Source organism: Eubalaena glacialis, chromosome 1 (genome assembly GCF_028564815.1).
Source record: "Eubalaena glacialis isolate mEubGla1 chromosome 1, mEubGla1.1.hap2.+ XY, whole genome shotgun sequence".
NCBI classification, from domain to species: domain Eukaryota; kingdom Metazoa; phylum Chordata; class Mammalia; order Artiodactyla; family Balaenidae; genus Eubalaena; species Eubalaena glacialis.
The window spans coordinates 227,092,161-227,104,204 of NC_083716.1; the positions used below are offsets into that span (position 1 = coordinate 227,092,161).

Consider the following 12,044-nt stretch of genomic DNA (forward strand, 5'->3'; position numbering starts at 1 on the left):
TGAACATGGGGGTGTGTATATCTTTTCGAATTAGTGTTTTTGTTTTCTTCGAATAAATACCCAGAAGTGGAATTGCTGAATCATATGGTAGTTCCATTTTTAATTTTTTGAGGAATCTTCATACTGTTTTTCGTAGTGGCTACACCAGTTTACGTTCCCACCAAGAGTGCACAAGGGTTCCCTTTTCTCCACATCCTTACGAACACTTGTTATCTCTGGTTGTTTTGATAATAGCCATTCTAACAGGTGTGAGGAGATAATTCATTGTGGTTTTGATTTGCATTTCCCTGGTGATTAGTGATATTGAGCATCTTTTCATGTACCAGTTGGCCATCCGTATGTCTTCTCTGGGAAAATGTCTATTCAGATCCTCTGCCTATTTTTTAATGAGATCGTTGTTGGCTTTTTTTTTTTTTTTTTGCCATTGAGTTGTACGAGTTCTTTGTATATTTTACGTATTAACCCCTTATCAGGTATATGATTTGCAAATATTTCTCCCATTCAGTAGGTTGCTTTTCATTTTTTTGATGATTTCCTTTGTTGTGCAGAAGCTTTTTAATTTGATGTAGTCTCATCTGTTTATTTTTGCTTTTGTTGCCTTTGCTTTTGGAGTCAGATCCAAAAAAATCATTGCCAAAACCAATGTCAAGGAGCTTATTACCTATGTTTTTTCCCAGGAGTTTTATGGCTTCTGGTCTTATACTCAAGTAGTAAATACATTTTTAGTTAATTTCATGTATGGTGTAAGATAGTAGTCTGGTTTCATTCTTTTACTTGTGGCTGTCAGCTTTCCCAATGTTTATTGAAGAGACTGTCCTTTCCCCATTGTATATTCTTGGCTCCTTTGACATCATACTTTTTTTTAATGACATTCTTGTTTCCTAGGAACACCAATTTCAGTGCCAATTTTTATTTCTAATGTGTGAAGTCTTTACATTTTACATTCTAGCCTGAAATAAAGTTTCTCTCCAATATCTTCCTATGAACAGACACTAAAAAAATGAGGTTCGTAAGAGTGAATAATAGCACAATTTTAAATTTAAAGACTAAAAGTGAGGGAGATAAACACATATCTTTTTTCACTTCCCCATAATTCCAAGTTTTTATTTTAAAGCCTCAGCAATCCATAAAAAGAAATGATCAGTTTAAATTGGTAGCAGACATAGGAGAATTCTTCTAATCCAGGAGGTATGAAAATGATTTACTTCTAATAGTCTCAGAAGGCCCAAGTAAATTATGTTCCCACTACTGACCTAAATATGTGTAGTCTTTAGTGGGGAGTGCTCAGCTTTGTAAAATCATTTAAAAAATAGTTTTACTATTCAATGTTACAGTCTTCATTTGTTCAGGGGATACATGAGGATTATTCTAGAACTTCTGATTTTCATTTTGAACATATCATATAGAGTTCATTACAGTTTCTTACTTAGCGGCAGTCTTACGCTTCCCTTTCTTGGTATCAACTTCCACATCCTTTAGTTAAAGTCAGGGAAATTTTCAGCAATATTTTGGTTACTTTTGCATTTCTTCTCATGAGATTTCTTCTCATGCTCTACAAGAATTCCAATTCAACAATGATATCCAGACCCTGTTCTGACTGGAGGTGCTTTCTCTATTGTTTTCATAGAGGAAGAATATAGTGCATGTGAATTTTTTAATTAATTTATTTTTCTTTATGGCATCACGAATACAAGAAAAGATGAACAGTGTTTGGGGATAAAGCCATTAAAGATTTCAATAGACCTAAGGACAGCAGGAAGGCATTTATGCCAAATGGCAGCTAAACACCTCTTTCTACACTCTCTCCCTTTATATGCAGTCTTCCAAGTGCTCGGACATGGCTTACAAGTTGTAACCACTTCTCAGAACTGTTTTCAGAAAGAAGAAGTCTCGATGTTAAAAAATGCTTTGCTTTTCAATTGCAGCTACAAAAGGTGTGTGACTAAGGCCCAGATATTCTGAATGTAATAATTATTCATGAAGGCCTAGGGTGTGATGAGACCTTCCCAACATGAAGTTTAAGGAAGTTATCTTTTAGCAGTGACCAGAATCTAAAGGAACGTTCAGAGATTTGGTGAAAGTTAGTCACTGTTTTGAATAAAGACTTGCTGTTTCAGAGGAACATTGCTTTTTGCTCTTCACAGTAACGCTACTCCAAAAGAAATGGCCAGCTTCTCTTTTTCTTTTTTGTTTTTTTTAATTCTCACTGCTACAATCCCATTCTCCATAGAGTAGAGCAGGTAATTTCTTAAAGAGGTAAACCAGATCATGTCACACTCCAGGTTACAAATTTCTACAGTCTTCTGTTGCAATAAGAATAAAATCCAGCTCCTTTTCAGGACCCACGAGGTCCCCTGCCTAGTTCCATGGTTTCATCAACACTTAGGTCCGGCCTCACTGATTGTCATTCTGCTCGAATGACCACTCTGGTTCCCACCTCATGGCCTTGGCCCCTGCTGTTTCCTCTGGGAACCCTTTTCTGGAGATTGCAGTGCTGGTAGCTACGGTTCCTTCAGATCTGAGCCCAAATGTCACCTTCCCAGAGCTACTCCATAACACCCCCTCCACTTCAAATTCTGCATCCAGGAGTTGATAGCAGCACTTCCAAGTATCCCAGTCTGGAAAAGATGTTTCTGGGGGCACGGGAAATCTTAGAAAGTGGTGCCCAAATCTAAACCATGTGTCCATTAAAAAGTTAGATGCAATGTGTATGACCTCAAAGTTTCACTTGAGGGAAGTGTTAATAAAAAATTAACTTTTGACTGTCTTAAGTGTTTTTTCTGGACGATGTGCATCATTCTAGTTTGATGAACCAGTGTGTTGGGAGATTCCAGTTCATTGCAGTTCTTTGAATTTAAGCAACTCCAAGCCCATCCAGGATTATTATATTTTAAAATTTGCTACTCTCTCAGTTTACTTATCCAATAAGTAATTATTGCACACCTACTATGTGCCAGGCATTCTCCTAGGCCTGCAGGGGATTCTGCGAGGAAGAGTCCCTGCCCTTTGGGGGGTTTAACTTTAGTGGGAGACACAGACACAGAATAAATGACTACTCTAGGTCAGGTCGTTGGTCAGGTGAGCAAATTCTTTATAGAGGTGACATTTGGGCAGTTGCAGAACAATATCACCTTTTCCTAAAGAGTTTATTTCCCCATACTCCGGAAAATATTAGGTGTGTGTTTTTCCTTTTTGCTGTTCTTAGACATTTATCATTCCTGTGGAGGTTGTTTATTTTCGTGCCCTTTGATATCCCAGAGTGAAAATACATGAAACCAATGGCAAATCTGAATGCTATATACAGAATATTGTCAGAAAAAATTTCTGGTCCAAATTTTACTTTTTAAATTCTCTTGTATCTGCTATTGAAAAGACAGCTCACAAAAGAATGACATGGTACTTTAAAACTTTGTTCAAAACCTAAATGAGTATATGTATCTCTCACCCCAATTCTGTGAGGCTACAAGCATACACTGTTGAACAAAATGTTCCATCGTGACTTTTACTTTTAAATTTTGTAAAACATACCTTGATACTAGATTAACGTACATGTATTCATGAACAGTGGCAGAATTTAGGGAACATAGCTTATATATGGAAAAACCCAAGGAGTAATCATAATAGGTTCTTACCGAGGTAACTGTCGAATGTCTCCAGAATACTGTTCATATTTGTAGTTTACCACATACCACTGGGAACTGTAAAATTTACAAGCCTGAAAGGAAAAAAAATGGCAATTAAAAATTATTATTCAAAAAGCAGCTGTCCTGATAAAGAAGCACAGTGAATTCAGTGCTCATAATCTGCAGGTTAATGTTAAGGTAGCTATGTTAGCAATTTTAAGGTAGATAAGGGGCTTGAGCATTATAATCATTTCATTTTCCAGTGAAAGGAAAATCTAACCTTTCCCAGACTCTAAGAGGAGGAACCGTTTAATATATTTATTCTATTTTTCTCCATTAAGGAAAGCCTAATTTAATCACCCTCTGAATCATAACCGGATATGTCACTAACCTCAAGTACCATCATTTTTCAGCTTTCCTTGGAAACCCTTCCTTTATTTAACAGTTCTTAGTAGTGAAATATGTTATTATTTATATGCCATCCTTTCATCATAATTTTAGCCCATTTCTTCTTATTCTTGTGTCAGTAACCTATCCTTTTCCTCTTTATATCAACCCTGTTGTCAGCTTGAAATGAGTTTTTCAGTTTTACCTCATTGCCTTCTGAGCCCAACCTTCTCCCTGATTATTCATCAACTTTATAAATATATGTGAATAAAAGATGACCAAAAAACTTTTAAAAAACAATGTTAATAGCACAAAAGAATTAGAGTGGTTCATGATGGCTGAGTTTACAGTATTTACTCATGGCAAATATTTCCCAAACACCGACCCTGTGCCTGGCACAGTACTGACCATACAGTGGTAATGGGGATTTCACTAGCTGGCTTTTAAGATTCCTTTAGATTCTAAAATTACATAAATCTAGGGATTAAACAGCAACACCAGGTTTATAAGGAGACCCTGTCCTCTAGCATTAGTGGGAAAAAATGAGGAGCAATAAACTTACTGCAATGTGAGAGATAAGACCTCTGATCGTCTTTGTAACCAAGAAGGGGACAGCAAATGAGAGCTCTTCATGAGAGTCATTACTCAAGGCATGGAAGGGTTAGAGCAAAGAAAGCACGGGCACTGTCCTTGCAGAAACAGAAAGTGGGAGGGAGTGGCTCAGAGGGGGGTGTAGAAAGGTGGGTGGAGAACATAGGGTGCGGGCACCTGGCTCAAGGTGCACGGGAAAGGCAGGGAGAAGGGTTAGGGGTCCTCAGCCACACTGGATTTCTCTGGCCTTGAACTTCCTCAGCACCATAGCTTTATCTGTTCAGGGAAACACCCCGACGCAAATGGGGACTGAGGGCAAACAATGCATGAGACTAGGACGAAGATAGGAGTGGGGGGATGGCGGCAGGGGGACAGGAGAAAGGAAGAGATTAAAAACAGAACAGCAACAAGACAAATGGACGTGGATAACAGTCAAAGGGGATTCAGGGGATGTGTACCGACTCTGGATGGAGAAGAGGAATGTGAACAAAACTGAATGTTTAGCTAAAATTAAATTTCTTAACTTGCCAATTCCTGAGCCAACTGTGCAAACCACATGTTTCTGGAAATAAAAGGAAAACTGAACCCTGATATGCTCCCTGGCTAAAAAGTTCCATCTTCATTTTCGATAAAGATGCCAGGAATTCAGGCAAGGAGCGCAAAGATACACAGCATCCCAACCCAAGAGGGCAAAGCATTCATGATCACGGTTCTTTCCCACCCTCTCTCACTTACTTTCCTTTCTCTACACTTTCCTGTAGTTCTCAAACGATACAAAATGGAAAACAAAAAGCATAAAACCCACCCCTTTTTTGCATTCCCTTTCAATCTTTTTTTTTCTGGTGCATAGCTTTACCTAGTTCTCCTCTAAGTATATATTTGAATTGGAATATTGTTTTTATTCACTTAAAGGCATATTCTAAAGATTTTTTAACTTTTGCTTTCTAAGCTTTATGACCACTTTAAATAAGTAGAATAAAGTCTCATACCCTAATTTACCAACCTGGTCTCTTAGTTTTGGAAACCATCCATTCATTAATTTGGTCAATAAACATTATTGAACCCATACTGTGTGCCCGGCGTTTTTCCAGGTGATGCAAATACATCAGTGAACAAGGGACAAAAATTCATGCCCTCTTGAAAAGTGTGCCCCTGTGAAGAGCTGGTCAACAAACACAAAAATAAGTAAACTGTGTAATGTATCAGGAAATGCTAAGTGTCATGGGAAAAATATAGCAGAAGAAGGGGGATGGATAGAGTTGGGGAAGGAGGGACAATTTAGATAGAATGGTTAGGGTAAGTCTTACAAAGAAGGTGACATTTGAGCAAAGACTTATAGAAGAGGAAAGAGCGAGCAGTTACTATGGCTACTTCAAATTTTGTGCCATTGTAGAAAAAAATGCTTCAGAGTGTTTCTTCATGAATTTGGTCCTCCCATTTTCCCCCAAGTTGGACCCATTTTGGATTATTTTTTTAGGATAGAGTACTCAAAGTATTTTAAAGATTCTTGATTAAAAAACTGCCAAACCAATGTATATACTTTACCAAAAAAATGCGAACAGAGGGTATCGCACTGAACCAGGAGCTACAGGGCTTTATTCTTGGTCTGGAACTAGTACTGAATTCCAACAAGATTTTGGTCAAATCATTTTATTTATTAGGATCTCTGATTTAGCAACTGAACACTCAGTATATTAGACTGGATTAGAAATTTCTCTCTCATAATATCTACTGCTACACTTCCTAATCTGGAGGTTTCGATGGGACAAATGTGCGTTGTCTTATTGCCCTGTCTTGCTATGGATAGTACCTATGTTTAACCACGATCAACATTCACGCATATTACACACACTGTTCACGAGATGCCACAGGCTTAACCAAACCTGAGATATGTTAATCCTGAATTCCACTGAACAAAAATGAAGGTGGTTATTTCTTATAATAGTACAGCCTAGTAAAGAACTATCTCTTTTTGGTTTTGGCAGTGGCAAGTGCCTGTCAGATACTGTTCTAGTAGGTGCTTTACATATAATCTTAATAAGCACTCCATGAGATTTTATATTCACATTTTATAGATCACAGAGGCAAGGAGAGGCTCAGATTTTTGCCCAAGATCCCACATGTGATAGAAGTAGGATTTCAAACTGGATTTGTCTGACTCAAAAAGTCCATTCAACTAATTTATGAGTTGTTTGATATTTGCAGACTTTGAAGACTTTAAAAAAAATCACATCTGGACCACCATTCCAGAGGTTTTCTATGGTGTTTCTGTTTCTGTCTTGGAGTCAGACAAACCTGGTTTTGAATTTTGGTATTAACTGTGAGATCTCAATTAAGTGATTTAATATCTATTTCTTTATCTGTCTAAATAATACCACCTTCATTAGGAGCGATTCCTATAAAGCACCTAACAGAGGGTAAGTAATTAACAAATACTTGTTTTTAAAAAATCGGTTTTCTCAGCAAGTTTGACTCAATCTATAAATCGCATTCATGACAGTTGATAATAACAACTTGTTTTTCTTGATTTATTCAAGTATAGTTTTGGAGAGTTATCTTAGCTCTGATGATCACAGCATTCTGTTTTAATCAAATTCCTCTGAATTTATTTGTTAGGTTTCTTGTATCTGGTGGTAGGTAGATGAGGATTAGGGTTGGACTAGGTGACCCTTAAGAATCCTTGTAAATCTGTGATTTCTCCGATTCTGAGAAAGCCAGTGCATTTTACAGACACATAAACATTTCTCCTACATAGTTAGGCATTTTGGAAATGTTACGCATAGAAAATTATTCTCCATTCTTTGTTCCAGCCCACACACTCACTCTAAGAAGATCATTAAGATCTATTATACTTATGACTACAATTCCTCTTTGTCCAAAAACTAACCTGAAATGACCTGTTGCAAATTCAAAGTCACAGGCTACAACTCTGCTTGTTTTAGTAAGGCACTGGCTCCATTTTCCCCCTAAAAACTACCTATCTCACAACACTGATTTCAAATTACCCACTTCTTATCCCCTTGAGAGAGGGAGACTGCCACAGTCTGCTTCAAAGATGAAGGCTGACTATCCAGCAAACATTTGCTAAGCTGGTTAATTTTTCCAAACAGCAATGCCCCGGTTCACATTTTATTCGTTTATTATGTTTGCTTGTTCAGCCTTTATCTTGCCATCTCTGCCTGTTATATGTTTAGACAAAAAAAAAAATTGAGCCAACTCAACTTAGTCAAAGGCTTTTAAATCATTAGGATAGTGTTGTCCAAACTGTATTGTGTCCATGGGGCTTGCTAATTAAAATGCAGGTTCCTGGGTCCCACGGGGGATTCACTGAATCAGAATCTCTAGAGGGGGCCTTGAAATGTATCATTCCACTGGAGTGACAGTGTGACTCTGTCCTTGTCATGCTGTCTGCCTATGAAAACTGAAAGCATTAGGGTCCCAGCTTCACACAGGGAACTCTAGTAACTGAGGTGACCCTCCAGCTTTCCCATAAGTAGGCACATCCTTTTAAAAGAGCAGGGAGCATATCAACTCCAGCGTGGGGTTTTATTGATAGTGGAAACTCAATATATATGTGTTGAATGAATGAATCTTCTATATTCTTTCTTTTCCTTTAGAAATAACTAAACAGGACACCTTAAAAGTTCTAAAAATCTAAATACTTTCAAAAAGATTGGGCAACTATAAAGCGTACCCTAAAATACTCTAAACAAAACATATCATTTTTCCCCTTTTCCCTTCCTCTTTAGAGGATCATCAGAATCAATTCAAATCATGTTACCTACCTCAAATAGCAATTTAGGTTTGGCAATGTAGTTTGTCCATCTCTTAAAAAGGCTGATTATTAGATTCTGGCTACAGAGTAATAAGCAGGTAATAGATTGCTTTTTAGATGCAAAATTATTTTTCTTTCTGGCTATAGAGGTTATTTAATTATATGACTACTTTCTTGCCAGAAATATTTATGCAACCACAAAAGGTGTTCTTTTTGGCCCTTAGTCACCAATGGGATTAATTCTGTATTTGTAAAATGATGGTGGTGATTTTCATATTAATGCCATTCTTTACAAAGTTTAGAAGTAATTATGGCTATTTTATAAATGTTAAAAAATGCAGCATCACGAAGTTAAGTGAATTCAGATAAATTATGTATTGAAAGAGTGGCTGAATAATTTATCGTCCACATTGAGGCACTTTAAAGTGAAAGGAGATGCTATTAGCCAGGCCAACAGGTAGAATATGAAACTTCCTGCAAATCAGGACATTGGTCACCCAATAAATACATCGATATTTTAGAAGAAAGGAAAAGGCACTGAAAACATTTTTTAATTTAACTTGACCACATTATATATTCCTTTAAAATGCAATCATTAATTTCTGTACTATAAAAATAAGCTGAACAGTTAATGATCTTTTAAAACTTATACTACACTCTTGGGAGAGAAATGAAAATGAGTTTGGACAAAATAGATGATGTAACTATAGATCTGATTCAGTTTCAGAAATCATGGTACAATCTTATTTAATAGATTTTTGAGTCTGGTTTTTTAAAATACTACTTGATATTAGATAGTGTTACTATGTATATAAATATGCATGTACCATGTAAAACAGAATGTCACATCAAATGCCAACCATAAGTGTAAATCATTTTAAAACTATTTTGTCTGAATTATAGAGTAGCCTAAATTGCTACCTTTGTTGATTTTAAATTGAAAGTGAATCAAGGTATTTGGTTTGTCTTTTCAAAATGCATTGCACTAAGGCAACTGAACAAACTTTAAAATTAGACTTTCATAAATCACACCTGTGCCCAATCTGGGGACCTACACTCTAATTTCCCAGCTAGATGTCACAAGTATTTTGTCAGGACATAAATAATGGATGGTACTAAAAAAAACCTTGATAATATTATGATCTACTTGTTCTTTTCATGTAAGTCATAAAATCTGGGCTGTAATTCAATGAAACTGAAATTTTAGGTTCAAACTTATGATGGGTTTTTTTTTTTTAATTTTTATACTCCAGGGTCTCCGACTTATATTTCTGTCTTTATTCACTTACCACCAAACATTGCAGGATGATTTTTATTGTGGAGAATATTAGAGGAAGCCAATTTAGAATGGGAACCGTTTTACATGTTTGGAAACAAGACTATTATTCTAGGGATTTGAGAGACTAGAAAATAAATTTCTTCAAGGTGGTTAATGTGAAACACAAAAATACTTTGTTTTCATTGTTTTCAACAGTGTTTACCATACACATTTTATCCTAATGCCACTAAAGAGTAAATGCATTTGAATTTACCTTAATCAACATTTGTATGTTTATTATCTTTACTGTCATACATTTAGTGTTAAAAAAAATAGGGTGATCCATTTTGTTCTATGATAGAAAAATATCATTACATCTAAGACTAAACTATATACAGGACAACAGATTTTGATATCATTTTTCCATTAAGTTCTTGAAGTTGCAAAATAAATATGGCTTTACTTATAAATTTACTTTTAAAAAGTACATACAAAATGAAGAGTCCCTTAACTTCCAGCAAGACCTTCACTAGTGAATTAAGAGCCTCCTTCTTCAAAACAAAAACAAAAATCTTTTATTTGCACTAATTTTATTAAGAAAAGATTAAGATTTTTTTTTTTAATTTGGAGAAATTTTTATAGTTGTATTTTCCCTAATATCTTCCAGTAACTGAAATTGTGCATGTCACAGCAGAGGGGTTACTTCTAGATTGAAGAAAACTATGTTTACCGTGCTCTGGTCTAAAGTTAACAAATGCATTAGAATCACTCACTTGCTGCCCAATGATTCAGAATCAGAAAACGGCATTCATTTTTACTTAATTTATTTATACATGAAAAAAAAAAAAATCCCACCTCAGAATCATTTACTGAGACTCATTCTTATTTCTGGGTAAGATGGACTGCACCTTATTCTACATATGAGATTCAAACAATTTGTATAAAGTACAAAGGCATTTTGGTTAAAAGAATGGTTTCTTTATCAATGTACACAACATGCAGTCCAAAATTAAACATAAAGCATATAAAATTATTTCAACCATAGAACAAATGAAATTCCCTGTGTTTTCTTCAGAAAAGATACACTTCATTCTTTTTAGATATGTTTCATTCAGTTAACAAAATGGGGCAGCATGAAATACATTTGAAATCATGGCCAGCCTTCCTCTCCTCATCATTTTCTTTGAAATGCCTAGGGCCCACGTTGCTTAAAATCTCTTTTACTTCTCGACATGATGCAGCTTCTACCTTGACTATTTATAATTTTCTCTCGAATTAACTGAATGCCACTTGTCTGGGTCCAAATGGTAGACGAGGAAGAAGAAATTCATTTTCAATATTACACTCACTTGGTCATATATTGTTTTTCATAGTTACAAAATTTTGCTTCTTAATAAATTAAGCAATATTTTGGCACATTATTTAACAGTCTCCTGAGCTATTTTTAACTTCAGAATGCATAGGTTATTCTGCCTGAAGAGTTCCAATAGTTTTACTGGTTTTACCCTTAAAGCACTTTCTAGGGAAAAGGGACAACAATATACTAGCACCTTCTTTGATAAGATAACACATCTTGCATCTCTTCAGTGTTCAACCCACTGTAATCGGGTTGTGATCAAAGCTTCTGAAACTGCTCTGTTAAAGAACCACCAATGACTCTGAATACCCAATCTTGACACATTTTGGCATTTTACGCCATTGGCTCACTCTCGCTATTGACAGTTTGTTGATTCTGAGAAATCAATCTCTCCTTGATTTCTTCCTACCTCCCGGTCCACTCCATCTCCACCTCCTGTGTTGGGCCCTCTTTGCCAGCCCCTTACGTGGGAGCGTCACTCAGGGACCTGCCTCGTGGCATTCCTGGGCAAGCTCTATCCAGGCTCAAAGCTTCAACTTTCAAATCCAGAGCCAGCGCCTACTCCTTCCTTCTACGTTGAGACCTATGTATGTATCTTCTTCTTGGATACCTCTCTCTACATGTCGGCCGGAGAGATTACCTTACTTGCTTCATCCATCCCTGCTTGAGCAATCTGGGTACTTTCTTCTGGGTACCTTACTTAAATTACTGGCACAACTATCTGGCTGATAGCCCAAGCCAGAAACGTGGGAGTCATTGCCAATATAGTCCTCTCCTTCACTTTCTTTTCCGTCACCAACTCCTGTCAATTCTGTCTCCTTAACAGCTCTTTACTGTCACCACACCATGCTGCTGTACGTTAGCACAGATCTTTAACCCAGCTGGGCTATTAAAATAAATAGTCTCCTATCTGTCCAACTTCCCTTCAGTGTTACTCATGCCCACAAGCCAACCAATCCATTCTCTGGTCTGCCTTTAGTTGTTTTTTTCTAACATGTGAACCTGACCTTGTTTCTCTATCTTACAGTAATACTCCAAGGGTTCTTGTTAGTT

At 36.5% G+C, this 12,044-nt stretch overlaps 1 protein-coding gene across 2 annotated transcripts in view; it reads right to left on the reverse strand.

Moving 5' to 3' along the window:
- Positions 1–12,044, reverse strand: part of DOCK10 (dedicator of cytokinesis 10) — a 279,468-nt gene that overhangs the window by 117,319 nt on the left and 150,105 nt on the right. For both annotated transcript variants that reach the window (XM_061205474.1, XM_061205466.1), the window contains exon 4: positions 3,633–3,715. In XM_061205474.1, the coding sequence (XP_061061457.1) occupies positions 3,633–3,715 (83 nt within the window). The remainder of the gene's footprint in view (positions 1–3,632; positions 3,716–12,044) is intronic.